Source organism: Aulonocara sp. 'chitande type north' Nkhata Bay, linkage group LG11, assembly GCF_057382095.1.
Source record: "Aulonocara sp. 'chitande type north' Nkhata Bay isolate Kocher_YH1m ecotype deep benthic linkage group LG11, A_spYH_male_GT1.1, whole genome shotgun sequence".
NCBI lineage: Eukaryota > Metazoa > Chordata > Actinopteri > Cichliformes > Cichlidae > Aulonocara > Aulonocara sp. 'chitande type north' Nkhata Bay.
The window spans coordinates 8,613,057-8,633,988 of record NC_141354.1 but is presented as its reverse complement, the minus strand read 5'-3'; the positions used below and the strand labels follow the sequence as shown (position 1 = coordinate 8,633,988).

Genomic DNA, 20,932 nt, shown 5'->3' with positions numbered 1-20,932 from the left:
TTAAGGTGATAGATCACTGGGCAGAGGGAGAATAGAATCCTCCTCATCCTCGTCGCTATTGTCTCTGAGGGGATCAATCAACAAGCTCAACTTCTTCTCTGCGTTCCTCTCTGGAGTCGAGGAGCTGTTTGGAAAGACAAAGAAATTTGGCCTCTGCGTCTTCGAACATGTCCACCCAGCTAGTGTCAGCTGAGTTTGGTTTGTCACTGGGCTTTGCCACAGTACTGGAAAAGCAGCAATTTGCTTTTGAGGCTACCGACACTTGCAAACAGCGCTACAGGGTTCTTCCTATCATTACATGGTAATGCTCACAAGAGATGGAATCTGTTAGCGATGGTGCATATTTGACACCCATACAGGCGATGTAGAGGTGACGGGAACTTTTCCCTAAGATGGTCAACCCGCGTGAAGTCCCTAACCTTAGTGAGAGTGGCTTTTCCCTGAGAGGATCTACCAGTAGTCAGAAGCACTACTGCTCAACTTTGACAGCTAGCGAAACAGCTACACAAACATAAGCTCACCGGATGTACTACCTGCAACAATTCAAGAAGCAAATTTATTTTTGTAAGGAAAATATAATTACAGCATAAAAAAAACAAATCCTGAAGCCAAAAAACCCACAATTAGGGACTAGATTGACAGTAGCGCCTGTGAACAGTTAAATTAATAATCCTTGTCCAAGACTGCTGAGGAGCTCTAGTGATCTTACAGGAAGAAAACAAGAATGTCTGGTTTGGGGCCAGAGGCTATTAGAAAGGGAGTTGGCGAATCCTGTGTCCTTGAAGTGATTGGTCTGTTTCAGACAGACTTGATGGTAATGGAGCTTCTGTGATTGATGACACTATAAGGTGCTTCTCTTAGTGGGATAGCGATTGATGTTTGAAGGAAAGCTAATGGATAACAGTTTAATGGTATTGCCTAAGAACAGTTTACATTGTGAACATGGAAGTTAAGTAGGAAAACAGAACCGTGAGTCATTATTTTGCAGATTGCTAAAAATGGGCTTGGACCTTAAATGACTCATTGTTACATGTTCTTTTTGTGAAAACTGAAAAACATCAAACTCGTGATGTGATCCATTTCATTCTGCTATATTTCAAGATATGGCTACTTGCTTCAAGGAAATTCTTGAAACAGGTGGAGCTATGTTGGAAACATCTGTCATGACTTCACCCTGTTTGGCAGAAGTAACCAAAATTTAAGACTCTGTAATACTCTGTACTAAATGTACATGCTTTTCTGTGGCGTGTCATTTGTCTAGTACCCGAACTCAGCATTTGGGCCAAGAGAGCAATGAATCCAGGCACCTTGAAAATACAGTACTGTTGCAAAGTGCTCCAGATATCCTATACAAAATGTAGTATAGAACAGATTGTTCATTCATGTGCTCACCTCGATTACATTTTTTTATTCCTTCAAATTAAAAAATATGCCTGAAATGCAATATGTTTACTCTGCAATATGTTTAATTCAACAGCAAAAGCCTAAACCATTGTTTTGGTGAGTGTGTGCCTCTTTATGAGTTGTAGCTTCTGTATATCTATTGATCACTATGTCACTGCATACCAATAGTGAAAGTATTTTCTTTCCATGCTTGTTGTATGATGTCTTTGCCTGTTTGGAAGGTTTTACATTCAGTCATTTACTCCCAGTGATGAGCACTGGGAATCAGATCGCACTGTTGCTTCTATTATTATTTGGAATATTGTTGTTTTTTACATGTGCTAGCAAAGTCCTCATCTGCCAACAACAGGGTTTGACAGTAAACTGTGAAGTGAGATGTTTGTGTTAGTCTTGGGTCTAAAGTTGTAGGACTGGGTGTATTTGATTACGTGGGTATGTGTGCATTTGGACATGAGAGAGACAGTTTTTTTCACGCAGTTATGTATGAATGTGTTTGAGGGCAAGATGTTTGTTTTTGTGCTAGAACCAAACCCTGCCTTCATCAACACTGACTATTATCCAGGAGGCTTCACAGTGTTTCCATTATGACAATCAGAACCGCTAATGCTAATGTAAATTAAAGAGCTTCCAATTTCTTTGTGCAGCTGGGTGTGAGCCGGCGCACTATAACAGATGATGAGGGATTTTTAGTTTGTTTTTCACTTTTGCTGTTTCTTGGCACGTCTTCTAATTTGGACAGTAGATGGAAACAGAAGGATAAAATAGGTGGTGGTGGGGAGGGATTAGGGGGGAGGAGATGGCATGCGACGTGCTGGAGATGAGGAGGAAGACTTTCTCATTATCATTCAGGTAGATGTTTTTTTACCTCTGTGCCCTGAGCGGCACGTCCTCTGTTTACTGGGGCTGCAGAAGAACGAGGACAAGCTGAAACAAGGCTCCCTAAGTGCCTGCATCTGTTTTACAGATGTTGTTATATAGGGTTACTTCAGATAAAATGATTGTCAAAAATGTTAATTAAAACCTCAAACAATTTGCACTTTGTTTACTCGAATCTGCATAACTGCACGGTGACACAATACTCAGCAGTGCTGCCCTGAACTGATTTTCACCAGCTTTCAGCTTTCATCCATCTTTGATGTGTTGACTTTGATAAACACAGTTGAAACTGTGTGTGCAAGGCAGTGGGAAAAAAAGCAGTTTAGAGACAATAGCGCTAGTATGAAAGCTAATCCCGTCCCACTCACTGTGCTTTTGAATGACTCTACTATTTATAGTTATTACTCTTTCTTTTGCACTCAGTAATACGTTTCAAGAGATCCGTTCATAATAGTTCTTTGATTTGTTTACTGTAAACACAGGAAGTACAGATTGATTTGCCGTGAACTGACTTTTCATGGGTATTGTTTTCTCCACAATTACCAGCACACTGAAAGCAAGCCATTAGAGCCTGACTTGATGCAAATAAAAAATTTGGGGATCAGGACCACTGGTGTTTATTGACATCCACTGGGTTATTCATCCTCAGTTTGGCTCTAAACGTCTTGAAATACTGGTTGTTGTTACGCCTCGAAAAACATAACCTCATGCGCGTCTGTTCCGAACAAGACATTATAACAACTGCCATAAAACTAATGCTGTCATCATGTATGGCAGACGTTTTACTCAACTCCTCTTACATCATATCTGAGTGCTTTGTGAAATACCTGAGACATCTTAGATCCTCTGTACAGATCTCATTAAAGACTGATATTTCATTTCAGCGCCTTTTCTCAGAGCACATGCTGAGCCATGATTTGAGTAAGACTTGGGAAGTTTACGTGGCACTAAATGCTTGTAAAGAGCCTCTTGTTTATATGGGGTAAGACATTAAAGCAAACTGAATAACATGTTTATCTCACCCCGTTGCATGCGGATTTTTCTTTTTGTTTACTTGACAACTTAAGCACACTTATAGATCACAACACACACGGCTTTTTTCCCCATGGGTTTCTTCACATAGCGTTTCCAGATTTGTTGCCACTGAAAGGAGACAAACTGTCTCCAATTACACAGACTGATCACTAGTGACATTAGATGTATCTGCTGACTTTTAGCCTTAGCTGCACTGCCTCCATCACTCACCACTCTGGCCTACTCTGTGCCTTGGAAAGCGAATACCTTGGAATTTTCCAAAGATAAAGGTTGGGATTCCCATTCTGTAAGGTTGAGCCTTTGAGCTGCCACAATAAGTCAGCAGGAATGACCCCCCTGGGAGTAGCTGAACATGAGAGATATAAGACAGGAGAATGTAGTGCGACTGCTTCTACAGTATGTATTACTACTGTTGCTGCTGTTGTTGCTGTGCTGGTCCTCAGTGGCAGGCTAAGACTGATGGAGCAAATCCTGAGCAGACCTCACGTTGAGGCCTGTGTGTGTAAGGAGAAACGGGAGAGGGAGGAAGTGGGAGGGAGAAGTTGCGAAAGAAGAGAAGCAAGGGGTGTGGAGGATAAAGTAATAGAGGGAGAATAAAGTTAAAGCAGATTAATTAAATCAGGAACAAGGGAGTTGAGAAAAGAGCTTGTTGGAAATGGATTGTGACTGGGAAAAGGAGAAATACTCACTGAGAAGATAGGTGGCACATAAGGCCATAAGAGAGAGGCATAAGGCACATGTAGACATATATAAGAGAGGACAGGGAGGCCACACTGTGTCCAGTGCAAGATCTCCCCAATATTTGTCATTGCGCTCACCTTATCCTACCCTGTCTTCATCATCCATGCAACATCTGGGGCTCTGTACCTGGTCTTGGCAACCCCCTCTCTGCCAGGGGACAAGATGGAGAGAGAGGGGATTAGGTTGACAGTGAGGTGTGTTACCAGATCCTGTGTTAATGAAAAGCAAGTGGAAGCCCCGCATTCCTCCCTCCATCCACGAATCACCACTCCCCAAGGTAGGGGGGCATTTGTAGTTCAATGAAAGAAAGAAAGGAGGTGTGCAAAAGAGAGAGAACAGATGTCTTGGGGTCCATGAAACAAGACCCTCCCTAATCTCTCAGCTCTCTGACTGCTCATAGAGTGCCCCTGATTTCCTAAGAATGCACACACCCACACGTCCATAGACCCTGTTCCTATAGCGTGCTTTATTTTTGCGCATACAGGCTAAGTTTTGCTCTCAATCCCTTTCTTGTGTGGACCTCCAGCTTCTTCTTCCCTGTGTTTTACTCCAGCGCACTTGCAAATGAAAAATTCTTATTGTGAAACAAAGCGAAAGCTACCCTTTGTTTTTTTTATGTCCTGTCTTTATCTTTCAGTTCAAGTTTTATTTTGTTTCTTTGGCCAATCTTTGAATTATGATCATGTCAGTTTGTTTACTCTGCTGAAAGAAAGCCACTCTCTTCCATCTATCACATTATTTCTGCTTCAGTGGTCAGGAAAGAGCAGCTGAGTTAAGCCAAGCCAAGAAAAGATTTATATTTATCTGCTGTGATTTGGCACGCTCGCTATACTAATAAATTATTTTCAGCACATTAATAACAGAAATACTATGTCACAGAGAAGACGTGAGGAAGAGGGGTCCGGTCTGTTCAGGTATTTACCTCACATTTCTGCCTGATGCTGATCTTACATTGTTATTGACATTAAATGTAAAAGGTCGATATTTAGGTGATATGAGTTTAATAAGACTCAGTCATCATTAAAACCATGATTTCTGAGTCCACCGGCTTATCATCTAATGTGCCTGCTTTTGTACACACTTGTTGATACTTGCACTTTTCTACAGGTAAAAGTATTTTACAACCATCAAAACTTTGAAATCTTCCAACAGGGACTGTACAAAATGTTTGGTTCAAAACAAGCTCCTCTAGCTTTCTAGAGAGAAAAAGTACTTTCCTAATAAATCCTAGTAAGAAAGTACCGTTACTCTCTTAAAAAGCTCTTTTGTAGTACTTTCTAGGAGTGGGTTTTTTTTATGTATACTCTGTCAAAACAGTGCCCAGCTGTTAGTACATTTTACATTTTTCGATTATAGAGAAAGATAGACTAAGTGACTGTAAGAGAAAGCAAGTGCACATCTTCATGAATAAGGTAAATTACTATTCATACAGTTGTTGCTTTATATCTTTTATTACTCGCCATTAGTTTGCCACACAACTCTTTTTTTTTTTAATTGTTCTACTTTTGTTCATATCCAACCAACACACACACACACACACACACACACACACACACACACACACACATGGATACATACCATTGGAGTAGCCAAAGAAAAAGAGGCATTTCTTATTGAGTTACATTTGAAAGCATCCATACGGAGCCCGAAGCTGTTTGAAAAAGATTTCTCAAAGTCAGCTTAAAACCTGATAATTTGTCAGAACCCAGCCTTAGGCTGGCTAAAAGAATATCATGTAATAAAAATTCCACTTTTAGGGGAAAAAAACATTCTGTGTAGCACATAGACTTAGCTTCATATGTAGCGTTCATATGAGAAATTGCATTTAGTGTTGGAATAAATGCATATCTTGCATACACGATCTGCTTACGCCTTGCAGCTCTCATTGAACCCATATTTACTCTATTTGTAATGGCTTGGCTGACGTGCAGCTTTTTGCACTGAGCTATTTTGGCCGATAGCGTCCCCTGCTACAAAACCAGTTTCCTCTAGTGTCCTATAGTGGTCTTGTGGTGAGTGAGTAGTGTATTTCTGTGGTGAGTGACAGTATATTACTCCTATTACTCTTACCATCCCAGAAGGTCTTCAGGGGCCTCTCCTGGTTATGTAATGACTCCTTTAGGTTTCTTCTAATTGATACCAGCACGTCGCTGAGTATAAATCAGCCAGGCAGTGGTCAGATAACGGCTGCCAGGGAGAAACCAACATGGTAAATCAGTCTCCGATCCTATCTAATCTATCTAATGTTTCCCAGAGATGTATTTCACTTCAGGAAGATTTCTACCCAACCTTTTCCCCACCACCCACTTGGTTCCTCAAGTGTCAGAGGTTGTGCATTTGCCTGCAGTAGGTGTGTGTGTGTGTGTGTGTGTGTGTGTGTGTGTGTGTGTGTGTGTGTGTGTGTAAGGTACAGAAATCCAAATTAATTCTCAATGGGCTTTGTTTATTATCTTGACTCCATTCTAATAATTTAACACAATTACACAGTTATTCATGCACATGCATCCATGGACTATAGCTGTGTATTTGTTCCTCACTTGTTACAGCTGTTTTACAGCTCTGGTGTTTCTAGCAGTCACCTGAGGGGATATATAAAAACCAGTGCTATGTGTATAGTTAATTAGGGCTCAATGGTTTATTTATTCAAAATTAATAAATAACCAGATGGCATATTATTTTAGATGTGAAGGAAAAAAGTATTACTCAACTTCTTAATTTGTTTTCCCCTATTTGTAACCACGATGTACTGTATGTGTACATCGGGCAGAGGTGATTCACTGACATCTGTCCACTGGCCTTATTGATCACCTCTCTTACCAGCCCTGTCTTAGATCAAGACAGTCCAAACAGCTGCCTGTGCACCTATATTTACTTCCTTATTAATCAAGTTCTTACTTCTCTCTTCTCCTCTTGGTCTTTTTCTTTGCCCAATGTGTCACTGTTTGGCTTTGTCTGTGTTTGATACTCATCATTTATAAATATATTGCATATATGCTATACAAAGCCCATATTTCAAATCATCAGAATCAGAATAAGAATCAGAATGGGTTTATTGCCAGATGTTGAGGTTTACAACATTAGGAAATTGCTGCGGTGCTTCAGTGCAGACAATAAGAATTAAAGTGCTATGTAGAAAGAAAGATATGTGCATGAGATATACATGAGATATATACATGAGAATAAGAATTATAAGTGCTACGTAGAAAGCTATATACATGAGTGCAGGTGGTGATCAGTGCCAAACATGAAATGATGCAGTGACACAGCGTAGGGTCATGAGTTAGTGGCGGGGACAGTCATGTGGTTATTGTTCATGTGTCCAACAGCAGAGGGGAAGAAACTGTTCTTGTGGCGAGAGGTTCTGGTGCGAATGGAATCATCTCACCAGTATTGAAAGATGTTACCTCCGTCTTATGGCAGAATTTCACAGTCCGGCTGCGTAATGTCTTTGGGCTGTCTGCTGTCTCTGGAGACAAACCTACATAGTGGTAATATGGTCATAAAGAGCAAAGGCAAGGATGGGAACAGGCTGAAGAAATGTGCTTCTGACCATTATTCAGCATGAAAGCAAGAACAGAGTTAGCGATGGAGAAAGAAAGGGATTCCCCCTCATTAAAACCACTCCCAATTAGGCTGATTATTGAAAGTGTTGGCTGCTGCTGCTGCTGGCTTTAACATCAGGATGCTGCGGTCAACCGGGCTGTAAATGACGCATGGTGAGACGGGAGGAAATGCTTTGCTACACACTCTGTGCGTGCGACTATGTGCATGTGTGTGTATTTATTTCCACTTGTTCACCTGGCTGTGCATGGTAAACGTCTGGATTTACATCTGTATGGATGTAGGCATTCGGCTCTACTTTGCTAAATGTGCCTATGTGTGACTGCACTTAACCTAAATGTGCTTTTATACATAAGTGTTCATGAAAGATTTTCATCTTAACAACCCAGTTTGGGAGTTCCCTTGAACTGTGTAATAAATCGTAGCCATGAAAATAAACCCATTGTCCACAGTTGAGTAAGTAATAGCCAAGCTCTGTCTGTGCTACGGCACCAGGAGATATTACCAGGTAAGCTGCCAACTTGTATCAACAATGTCTTTCCTGAAAGAAATGAGTCATCCCAGTTTAACTTTTACCCCAGATTGTCTTATGCAATAGAAGTTGTCTTTCTTTGGAACCCCATGTTGTGTTATTGCACTTTAATGTTGAATAAGATGTTCCTTAGTCAGTTGACCAAGCCTGGAAAGATTTGAGTATCCTTGTGTGTCATATCTTCATCACATCATAGCTCACTTTCTCTCTCATATCCTCTGTTCTCGTCTCCACACTCTTTCCCACCATCCGTGTCTATATCTATTCATCTCCTCATTTGTCACCTCCTTCCCCAGTCCCCCAATTCATATGCCTTTCCATCTCTCCTTCAACCCCCATTTATTTTTTGCTTTACCCCAAGTGAACCGCAAGCTCCAAGTAGGCTGTCTTTACCTAAAGCTTTCAAATATAAGGAATAAAAAGTTTTATTTTTGGTGTGGTTTTTATGGAAAAGTATCGATAGTGTAGCCTGCCAATCCAAACACTGTGTAATTTGCCATCTGCTCCATACACATCATGTCATGCACAGTGCGTTTTTTTTCTACATACTTATGCTGATGTTATTTCTGGGTGCTAATTCTGAGTTAACAAAGGGTTTACCATGTTTTAAACAGCTTGTATTATCAAAGAGGTAAATCCTGAATGTTTGACCATACATTGCCTCTGTTATGCTGTTGGCAGCTTTTTGCTACATGTCTACTTGTTTCCTTAAAAAGAGGTATCACTGCAGTTCAATGCACAGTTGTTCTGACTGCCTTTATCTTATGTTGAGACTTAATGGGATTGCTGTCTTCCATGATAACGGTGTCCCTGTTCACGGGACCTCAGGGCTCACTGAACTGTTTGAGTGTGAAAATGATATGAATCATATTTCTTTCGCTGTTCCCAGATCTTATCCTACATTGGCACCTATGGCCAGTTTTGAACCACTGAGTTCTGGGTTGAATTCCTTATTGCTGAAATGTAAAATATCTTGAAGCATGAAGACTTGCTTTCAATTTCTTTCATAACTGCAGCTAAACCTTTCTCCCGATCAGTCCTGAACACCGCTTTGAGCAACATTAGCCACATCTAATGTGCAAAACATCATTGTTTTTTTTCTCCCATGAACTGTTGGATTAAGGTCAGGACTTTGACTTTGCTTTTCCAAGGCATCATTTTCATCTTTTTTAACTATTTTGTTGCTAAGCATCACATCGCTGCATGACCCACTTTCATTGCTCCATCAATGATGGTGAGCCATCCTGGCCCAGATCCAGTAAACAGGCCCAAATCAAACCCCATCCCTCTTTGTTTCACAGATAGAATAAGGTTGTTGTGTTGCAGTGCGGTGTTTCCTTTTTACCAAACCTGAGGCTTCTCATTTAAACCAAAAATGCTATCTTTTATACAGGACAGCCTTCTGGGGTGTCTTAATTATCATTAGTGAATTGCAAGTAGGGAGCAGTGTTGTGTTTGGAGAGCTTTGGTTTCCTCATTGGTTTGTCTTCCTCATTGATGCTGCATTGATGACCTCTTGCAAGAGAGACTTTTAGCAACTTAGAAGCCACCAGGGATTTCTGTATGATCTCCCACATCACTCTTGGCATGGTTGATCATGCCTGTGAAGGGTAACGATGCCCTGGAATTCCCTTCATTTGTACACATGTTGTCTGACTGCCGATCAGTGGATTCCACACTCTTCAGAGAACGTTGTGTAACCTTTTCCAGCCTGGCGAACCATTGACAATTTTTTTTTTCCTGAAGTCCTTAGCGATCTCCTGTGTTTGTGCTATGATTCAACTTCCTCAAAGCCCAGTTCATTCACCATAGCGCCCACTCCCACCTGACTGTTCTCCCACCAATTAAAAATTCCCATCTACCGTAAAATTGAATGCTAAAACTAGAGTTTCTTATACTTTTCCACAGAGATGTGTAATACTGGGTCATTTTCCTTAACAGATAAATGACTGAGTAATATTTTTATGTCATTTCATTAATTGTATTCCTTCTTTCTTTGGCTTTTAGGTGTTGTGTGAAAAAACGATGATGTTTTCGGTCACATTTATGAAGAAATATAAAACGGTCTGACAAAGTTCAAAAACTGTTTTGCCTGCTAGACGCAGAAACAGGTGTTGCTTTCTTTGACTTTCCCAGACTAACAGCCAAGTCAGCTGGAGTGAGAATGTCTCGAGTTAAAAGACATGTTTGAAGAACCACTTCTCAGGGCATTATTAGTCATCCAGTGTTGAGGTTTCCAAATGGGCTGCCACCGCTGTAGCTATAACTGACCTGATCAGCCCTCCCACATCAACAGCTTGTTGTCATGTATAGTGAGTTATGGCAGCAAAACTACAAGTTCAGGAGAGTTTGTGACCACAATGATGCGTCTCAGTTTTAATGGAAAGGACAGATGATGTTTCAAGCTTTCCTTATTAAGCTGGGGCTTTTGCTACCTTTGGGGCTTACAGGGTGAGTGGGTGTTTGGCTTTTCTCTCATCGTAACGTGCCTGCTAAACCTTTTACTTTAGCAATTTACAATATAAAGACAAAGATATGCAGTTTCAGATTAGTTTGACTGTTTCAAATACCCCAGTGTGCCTCTGTCCATGAAATGAACTCATGGAGCCCCATTATATTAACTAATGTTTCTGTGTTGTAAATTTTACACCCAGATGTTGTCTAATCCCAGTGTTTCTGGTGGCTTAACACTGAATATAGTTTAGCTAGTTATCTGCACACAGAACACGAGGTCCAAGGCATTTACATATGCCTGTTCCGAGCGAAGAGTAATGTTGTTTCCGTCCCCAGAGAGCCAAGTATTTATGCCATTAACATCAGGCGAGCACAATATCCAGGAGGATGTGGTTGGTGTAACTGCACTGTATGTTTTGCTGCTCTGTTATCACAGTGCCAGACTGTTGTAATTGACCAGTGCAAAAACATAGAGGCAAGCATTTGTGCAGCTGATATTTGAGGTTCGGTTGTTTGTGTCTTTTAATTTCGTCTGGCCCAGTTGCAAATGAACAGTGTTAGTTTTTATACATCGTTAGAGGTATCGATATTTCACTTTGAAACCAGGATTGATTTTCGACTTTTCCCCATTTGTCTGAACCTTTGTCCTTTTTTCCATTGTAGAATTACTGAGCGCCTGCTTCTACTTTACCCACAAACCATTTATCCTTTACCTTCTGTTTTCTCTCTTTAGTTCTGCCCTGTGCTGTGCATGACATTTATTGCTACTTCTTTTGTGTTCCAAGATGCCATTCAGGCCGCCTCTGTGCTGCTCGAGGTAAAAGATGTGTTGGTGAGAACTGGACTAAAGGATCGGAGCCGTGTACTGTTGGGACCATTTTCCTGCAGCAGTTCCTTAGAGGCTCGTTGGTGTCGCCACAGTGGCAGCCCTGGACCCGAGCCCGGCCCCCCCAAACTGCTACTAGACCTGAAGGGAGGCCTCCTGCAGGTTTGTATAGGTTTAATTATCAGGCACAGTGATAGTTGATGGAAATGAGTCTCTCTGAAGAATGCTTTGTAAATGTTTTAATGAGCTTCTTCCTGCTCAACACCAGTCTTAATCTCAAGGTAGACCTACCACCCACTAAAACATCCGCTTAACTGTCATTGGTTTCCAAATTAAACCATACAGCATTTATATGCTGACACCCACTCACATCATAGCTTCTCACAATCTGAACACTCCTCTTGAATCTGATATTCCTTTTTAATTCACCATGGCTTCTGTCCTCTTTGGAGTGAAGCGATGACAGTAGAAATTACATGCTGTAATTTCACTGTACATTTGAGTCATATCTACTGGTTAAGTGGTGGAATATTAAAAAGCTATTAATAGAGGCTGGGAAGTGGGGGAGAATATGTGTGGCTTTTTTCCTGTCACAAGTTACATAATGCCCACACTGAAAAGTCCCTCTTCAATGTGACTGACTGAGCACATTATTACAAGTGTATTATTCCACATTACTCGCTCAGGGGGAACCCCCTGACCCCTTTTATTCAATGATTCTCTAATGCTCTTATTGCGTGCCCACAAACAGAAACATCACTCGCAACTCAACACTTAATACGTAATCATACATTTCCCTCTGCAAATATTGGCATTTGTGGTGTTTTAATCAAGTGCTGTACGAAAACCACCGGAATTCCCTCAGATTCCTTCTTTTCGTGCTCTCTTTCCGAAAACTTTTGGGGGAAAAAAAATCCCCAAATTTTCCTGTTTTTAAGAGTTTAGTCATAACCCACCCTTGCAAAGCTAGTGAGCGGCGGCCGAGCAGTCGGGCAGCTCCATGTGTGCAGAGTTTTTGACTCAGAGATTCCTGGTCCTTGGTCCAAACCCCAGGCAGACTTGCTTTGATGGAACAGGGGAAGGGGAATGCCGCGGATAAGTGGGGAAGACGTAAGGTTGTGTTGGGTAATGTTGGTAAGGTTGTGAATGGGTTATGATGAGGGTAATCCTGACTCCTTCTCTTCCTGTTTTGGAAAAGAAAGTGTTGATGCAGCTTTTCAAGGAAGAGCCAGAAGTCTGTAACATGTAGCCTTATCCTCATGCCCATCTGTTATTTAACTTCTTTCGACTTTTCCCTATTTGGAGCTCCTTATACTCCCCTTTTACTCTTTTAATCCTTTCTCCCAGTCATCTCACCTTTTTTGTTCTGTCCCAACAACAGGTCTTTTGGGGCCAGGAACACCTGAACTGCCTGAAGCTGATAGAGGAGCACCTCCGTGCCTACTTCCACCTGCAGAAAGGGGATTCAGCTGAAAGCTGTGCTAAAGGCAAGGCCTGCCACACCCAGCCACCTCCGTCTCCAGGCTCTCCCTCTCCTCGGACAGAGCACAGCTCAGATGACTTACGCACAGGACGTTTCCAGTATATCCAGGACTCAGGTGAATGTCAATGTGCTGTATGTTGATCTGATGTAGAGATGATGTGCGGCTCATAGAACAGAGATTGAAATGTAATAATAATAGTAGTAATTGTTTCTTGATAACTTTCGGTCCATAGGATAAACAGTAACAATGGCTGTTTATTCATATATTCGTGTAAGTGAGTTGGACAAACTAAAAAAAAGAGCTTTTGTGACAAAGTGAGATGTCACTTAAGATACACATCGACTTAAATCAAAGTCAGATCAAAGCCCTGTGTGAAAAGAAGTTTCATCAGACATGTCTGCCTGTTTCCACTCTGAGTAACATGGTGTTTATTCCCTCTCTTTGTGCTTTGTGTGCGCTGTCCTTTAGACACACACAGCAACATTATACACAGAGGATCAAACTTCTCTCTGGCTGTAGACCAACCGTCCACTCTGTCAGCTGTGGTTGAGTCTTTGTTTGTTGCACTGTTCAACTGGTCTTTGATGCATTTAATATTCTGGCTGAAGCAGAAAAAAAAAGTACAGTAGTGAACTAGAACCAAGAGGACAATCTGTCTGCAACATGTTGTCCAACTGGGCCCCAGAGCAAAGAGACCAGGAAGTGCCGCTCCCCAGGTCTGACAGGGATAGATGGGGTAGATGGACAGGAAGAGTAAATGAAAGCTTGGTGGAAACGAGGGCAGAATGAGTCTCTAACCCACTTTCTCTCAGTTGAAAGCAAAACCTCATGAATGTATCTGCCTGTTCTTTCATCTGCCCTTTTTGTTGGAGAACAATATGCTGTCCACCTCTAAGAGAGCACAGACAAGAAATGGTTTTATACAAAACCAAAAGTTTCAACTTGTGAAGCCCTGGAACCAAACAAAGCAGAAATTCTCTGCTTGACTGTTGTTGTTTTTTTAAATAAACATTTTTCCAAAGGACTTGAATCCCAAGCAGCAGCCACAAAGTGAGTCAAAACACCACTCAGAGGTTTAGATCCAGCGTTCTCCAGCTTTTGCAGGTGCTTGGCGTGGTTCAATCAATGGCCGTTTACTCAATAGCAAAAATGTTTACTTAGCCACTATGTTTATGAAGGGCTCCTTATGCATATAAACACTCAGAAAGCATGGAAACATCCACAGCAATTTCTGAGGCAAAATTGTTTTGGTAGTTTCAGATACCATAGTACAAATAACCATGCAAACATTGCTACACAAAACATGGATGCAAGTTAAATATAGTCCCTTTGAACCAAAAGGAGAAAAAGTGCAAAGAATGCTTTTTTTAACCTATATCTCAGGGGGGAAAGAGGCCACTCTTATAATTAAACCGGATTTCTGTTCAGTTCAGTGTGTCAGCGGGTTTTTGCCCCAGAATCAATTTCTGCCCTTTGTTTACTTTTTGCTGTTTTAGTTCTGCCACTTTTTTTCTGTTACTCGTCATGTGTTTTCTCTTTTTAGTCTGTAAGTCTTGCTCTGAAGTATAACCACAACAGAAAATCACTGACAAATTCAATAAAATCCTGTTTTGTTTTGTTTTGTTTTCTTTCCTCGCAGCTTCACAGAGACTGCCAGGTCCACATGAGGTGGTGTTTTACAGCGAGACAGACGATACCCCAGGGGTGATGTTGTGGAGATACCCAGAACCTCGTGTCCTTACCTTTGTCAGGATAACACCTGTTCCCTTCAACACCACAGAAGACCCTGAGATCAGCACTGCAGACCTGGGAGATGTCTTGCAGGTAGAAAATGACGTCCGGGGTCTGAAAACAGATCTGACGAGTAACGTTCTCAATCAAAAAGATAGCCTTTTGCGTAATACTTAGAATAACCAAAGTTTTCAAAATAGGCATCCAATGAGCCCACAAACCCACCAGGAAAGGTTTTTCACAGAGGTCGGTGCAAGTGACATTTTCCTAGAGACTTCTACAGGACCAGAAATATTTTTTCAACTACAGGCTTTACCCCCTGGTGGCCATTAGAGAGAATGCGGGTATAAGGCACTTAGTATTTGCATTCTCTTTTCATAGCCGTTCATCTTATGTTATGTTATATTATGTCCCTTCCATAGTATATAGAGAGTATATGTCTTATATGTCTGCCTTTACTCCAAAACTCCAAAAAAGCAAAGAACAGTAATGCATTAACCAATCCATGGTCCAGCTCATTGTGCAGATGCTATAGTCACATACAAAGATGCAAGATTAGGAGAGAATCCACACACCTCTGCCAGTAGTCTTTACTTAACATCACCTGCACTAAAAGGGAAATAAAGCGTCGTAGAGCTGGACCGGGGGGGGGGCGTTGTAATTCCCTTGACATGAGTCATGAGAACTCCTATACACTGCATGTTATTGAATGACAGAGACCCCTGCTGTCTTTCCAAACATGTAATACATGGTCAGACAGCTGTGGAAGTCATCGTGCATGCTCTGGTGTGAATAGCCAGGTGTCTCAAAGCACAGATGAGGTTATATTTTGGCAGGGTGCAGTAGCTACCGAGCCTTCGGGGCCTCAGTGGGGGACAGGACATCCCACTTTTCCTCCTATCACTCATTTCCCCATCCTCTCTTTCCCCATCCTCTCTTTCCCCATCCTCTCTTTCCAACTTTTCATTCTTAAAGAAAAGATTCATCCCAAATTGTGGTCTTTTGCATCCTCCTCCATATTCTCTTTTTTTTTCTTGAAACAGAAATATGACATTTGTTAGTGCCTGATAGTGTCATTGCAACAGTCGGTTGGATTTATATTTTTGACCATTCCTTTAGGAATAGAATTTGTGGGAACAGAACATGCAAAACATGTTTTGTCACCCTCTCTTCTTAGCCAAGTCAAAGCCATCTGTGTTTGGTCTGATTTTATTTGAATGGCCTTGTTATTGTGGTTTTAAATTCAATTGTGTGACTGAGAAGCAGCTGTATAGCGACTGATAAATGATCTACCACTAGATTCTCAAAATATGATGCAAGGATGGGTCAAGTACATAAATACAGACAGCCGATCAAAGATTACATTATTGTAACAACAGTTTAGCATTAGTTCTTGATGGCTATAACATTGTAAGTGTACAAAGTTTTACTATGACAAAATAATTCCCAACTGGCTTTTAGCTTTTTTATTCAGTTTGAAGCTTTGGGCTTGGATGCCCTCGTCTTTTCCTTCTCCTATTTTTCTCCGGCTGCAGCATAGGTTTCTCATCTCCCCATCTCCTCTCTTTATCTTTCACATTCTTTCCTGAACTCCCATAGCCATTTCACCTACAGTACCGATTCTGTCTGTTTATGTGTGCTGGCCCAGGAGAGGAAAGATTTTGGAAGGTGCTGCAGATGTCAGACTTTCAGCGAGGCCCCACAGCTGTAAAGTCTGTAATGAGCAAAACTCCTGAGCAAACCCTCGAGCTGATTGGCCACATATTGAGTTACAGTAGAGAATTAGAGGGAGCTGATGTGTGTAGAGGAGAGAGAGTTGGAGGAAGATGTGATGATAGAGTTGGGATTGGGGGGAGGGGTTATTGTGGGTGGAGGAATAGGAAATAATATTGAGTGAAAGGGGGTTAAAGAAATATATATATATATGACCATAGAGGGGGTGGTGTCTTCTGCAGTTCTGATAATGCCTACAGAAGCCTCAGTGTGAGAGGATCTGTGTGACAATGCTACACTTTCTCTACTCCAAGGAAGAGGATGTTGATTATTTAGCAGCTGCTGGAAATGACAGGCAGGCAAAAATGAACTGTACGTCCTTCCTGATGTATACTCTGCAATATAATGCGTGTTACTATTACACATATGTGTCCTGTGCACAGAAAATGCATGATGTCAATAAGAAGCATGCATTTACGTCTGCATTACTACATATGCCTGTGCCAGTACGTAAAAGATAATGCCTGTGACTACAGACATGTGTATTAGAGTTGTGTGTATTACACAGCAGGAGTTATGGAACCAGTGGTTGATGAACATACGGTTTCCACATCTTCCACTCTGCTCCTCTTCCCCTGTCATGTGGCATGGTCCTATCTCTTCTGACAAGTCTGTTAAAAGGAATCAGGTGTTGAGGCTACTGCAGGGATAGTGGTGAAAAGAGGAGGCCCCAAGCACACAACTGTTGTTAAAACTCCTTCATGTGGGGATTTGATGCAGCATCTGCAGAGAAAAGCAATGGAAGCCATTGCATTTGACAAGTTAGAGAAATCTATAAAGCACATTGTGCAACATTAGTTGTCTTCTATTAGAAAGGACTAGAACTTGTAAAACTGCTGAGCCAGCTGTAAAGGATCAAAAAGTAAGCAATGAGTCTCTCTGCTGTTTTTGTGTCATCCATGTAAACTATGCTGCAGCATGTTCATAGAGCAATGGGTCTGGCTGCTGGTAGTAGTACAAATGTAGGACATAACACACAATGTGTTTGTTTGTTTGTTTAAACTGATTTAAATTCGGTGTTAAACGCTATTCCTGTACGTTTTTGAACACTGCTAAATATGTTGTTGCTAAACTAGACGTGAAAGTAATTCTAAGATATTGGATATCTGTTTACAGATAAATTACATTTACGGTTATTATTTTAACTGAAGTTCTTGGTCATCAGCCAAAGTTATTGCAGTCCCAGGTTTGATTGATTGTAGCCCCAGTGACATAATGGTAACGCGTTGCCTTTTAGGAAACATCAGCAGTCTCGTTTAATTCGCTTTTTTAATTCCTCCCAGGACCAGAAAGAAAGTCCAGCTGAGGGGAACGGAAATGCAGCCATAAAACTCCAAAACACAGTAATGGCTTAGTTTGTATTCCAAAGGAATTTCATTTACTTTACATCAAGACTGAGGAGAGAGAAAGAGAGAGGGAGAAGGCAGTCATAATTTCTCAGGCCTCTAAAATTACCATGTGGCTATGCAGAGATGGAGGCTGATAGATTTTGAGAAATGGAAAGTGAGAGGCATAGGGAAAGAAAAGAAATAAGTAGTTAAGGGCGAGTGATAGTCAGCATTAAGCTGTCTTCATTCCTCTCTGTCATTTATGAAGTAATTCTTTTTTTTAAACATAGCAGGTGGACAGAGGACTGCATGTAAACAAAATAAAAATAGGTTTTCCGATCGGTTTTTCTCACTACCCCCCCCCCCCCCCCCCCTTTTGTCACACTCCCCCCTTGCTCCTTTCCTTTAGTCCTTCCCCACTTTCCCCTGCTCTTCAGAATAAATGAAGGGTTGTACTGGCGGGGGGGCTCCTGCTCTGAGCCTTGCTGCTCGCTTGTCCCCAGAGCAGATCATATTAACATTTTATAAAATCAAGATTTCCTGCATTTAAATAGTTGTGGTTTCCCAACTGGTTCCAGTATCTCAGAGGGGGAATTCAAACCTCCTTCCATTACTCAAAGTCAAATTGCTGCCTGAGCTGTTTTTACGTACGGTTGAAGGGGAGCAATGTCAGAATTTGGTGGTTGGTTGGGGGGGGACTCTTGCCGCTGAAAAGCATCTGATCCCTAATGGAGCATCCACAGGTTCCCACCTGTAGAGTGCCGAAGCAATGAACCGATGATAAGAGAGAAAGGTGACTCATTGTCACCTTCTTGTTACATGCAGTCAGTTCTCTGAATCATAAGCAGGTGTTCGTCTTGCTCTCTTTTCTGTCCATCCTGTTCGTGTTCCCCTCCTCCTGCTTCTGTGGGGCCTGGGAACCATGGAGCAAACACAGGAGCTATGATTCAGCTTGACCCCAGCTCAGGGGAGCTGGAGGAGATGGAGCGTGTTAAAGCAGAGAATAAAAGTTCGAGTTCAGACACAGCATCCAGTAAAGTAAATGTAACAGAGTCTTGTCTCATTCAATTGCCTTTTGTCCATGCCGACTTTTCACAATATGCAATTGTGTTACTGTGATCATCCACTCTCTGTTGAAGGAAGTTGCCCAAATTACTCTGACTTTATTAAAAAAATCACACCATCTGCTCCCCTGCTGTTTGCGTGCATGGCGTTGTGGGGATAGCCTTTCATGTCCCAGCAGGCCTCCGTTATGCCATCGTGGCCCCTCTGGCCTGCGAGCGGTATCATAAAAACACTGCAGCCTGAGTTGAGCCACCAACCTTCAGCCATAACTTGTTTTTGTTAATGTTATATGAAACACAGGTCCACCATCAGCTTCACATCTGTGACACGCCCTTTCCGCCGATGCACTCGTTCTCTCCGATGAATAGAAATGTTGGAAGGTAAACCAGGGTACTCAACTTGGTATTTTACTTCAGAGCGACACATTTACCCAGAAATAGCGAGGTGGAATTTTAGCCAAGATAACTATTATTGTAGCAGGACAGTGCTCAAGCGGACCTGCATTAGTCACAGCTAATGCACTATAAAAATAAAAGACTGTCCATGTGGTTAATTTGATCTGGAGTTTTTGCACCTCATCCACTAAAATCTCCAGTCCCCCTATAAGAGTTTGGCAGAATAGAGTAAAAACACAAAAAAAGAGTGAGCATGAAGATCTCTGCATGGGCTTATTCCTGATTTTCCACACTGATTAATGTTAACATATATCAGCCCACCTGAGACAGCATAGCAGGAGTCATTTTCATTACAATTTTTATTACATCTCTTGAATAAACATTTGTTCAAGCTGATGTCAATTCAATTTGTCTGCTGGCTGATAAGAGGTAGCAAGCAGTGGAATTTTTAGACATATAGGCATCAGTGAAATAACAGAAGACCTAATAGCTCTGTTGATATTGTTAATAAAAGTAATGGCAGACATGGCTGTGGATGTCAGCAGCCACGGCCTCAGAGCGAGCTGAGGGAGTCTTCAGTTGCACAGACATACTTGAGAATTTGTAGCAATCACACCTGGGTTGGTGATGGAAATTGACTTAATTTCTGTATGTTGTGTATTTGCTTTAGTTTGGCTGCCTTTAGTTAACCTTTAGAGAAATTGTGGTTGTGCAGTCAGACTGAGAGAAGTACAATCATGTGGAGAACAGTCCTGAGTTCTCAGAAACAAAGGTGAATTATATGAATGGAAATATCATCCATACATGCACAATGCTGCCAGCACTTCTGAATATAACATTTGTAAATAGTTTTTAAAAAGTGCTTAACATGTAGTGTTTTGCAAAAGTCTTGAGTCACGTTTCTTTCTTTTTAGCCAAGAAAATCTGAAATGGTTGCAGTGACTTATTGAAACATCTGCAGACATACATGGAAATACAGCACTTTTTTGTATAAGGCAAAAGCAGAGTTTATACAGGTCTAACAAGCTTGAAAGTCAATATTTGGTATGAGCATGTTTATTGTTTCACACAGTCTGAACTCTCTGAGGCAGTTTTCTTGTCATTTCTTTAAGCAGTCTTCAGGAATAGTTCTCCAGGCTTCACAAAGGATATTTAGAGGTCTTCTTTGGATGTTGGCGGCCTTTTGTTCCATTCTCTATCAACATGATCCCACACTGCTTCAATAATATTGGGCTCCAGGCTCTAGGGAGGCCAGCCCATGACTAATAGGGTTTCACTGTGTGTTGTTCTGTCCAGGTATGCTTTTACTCCATTGGCAGTGTGAAACCGATGCCAATCAGAGTACGTTCCAGTAACATCAAAATCAGATGATACTTTTCCATTAATTTTAACACAACCTTCAACATCCCCCACCTGTGTTTTACAGATGGCTGTAGACACTCACAGTTGTACCTCTCGCCTGACCACCTCCTTACATACTGACAATGATTTGACTCAGAAATTTCAAATTTGGATTCATCACTCCATCAGACCTGTTGCCACTGATTTTCAGTGCAGTTCTCTTGTGTATTGTGGCATACCTTAGCATTTTCTCACTGGATTTGCACCCTTCCACTGAGACCATTACTGATGAGATTTTGGCAAACAGTCGATGGATCAACTGAAAATCCAGACGCATCTCTCAGGTCCTGTTTCAGATCTTTGCTAGATTTTTTTCCCTATTTCTT

At 41.5% G+C, this 20,932-nt stretch overlaps 1 protein-coding gene across 3 annotated transcripts in view; it reads left to right on the top strand.

Moving 5' to 3' along the window:
• vps13b (vacuolar protein sorting 13 homolog B) overlaps window positions 1-20,932 on the top strand; it is a 301,321-nt gene that overhangs the window by 224,312 nt on the left and 56,077 nt on the right. For all 3 annotated transcript variants that reach the window (XM_086310380.1, XM_086310381.1, XM_086310379.1), the window contains 3 exons: window positions 11,389-11,591; window positions 12,811-13,027; window positions 14,553-14,737. In XM_086310380.1, the coding sequence (XP_086166506.1) occupies window positions 11,389-11,591; window positions 12,811-13,027; window positions 14,553-14,737 (605 nt within the window). The remainder of the gene's footprint in view (window positions 1-11,388; window positions 11,592-12,810; window positions 13,028-14,552; window positions 14,738-20,932) is intronic.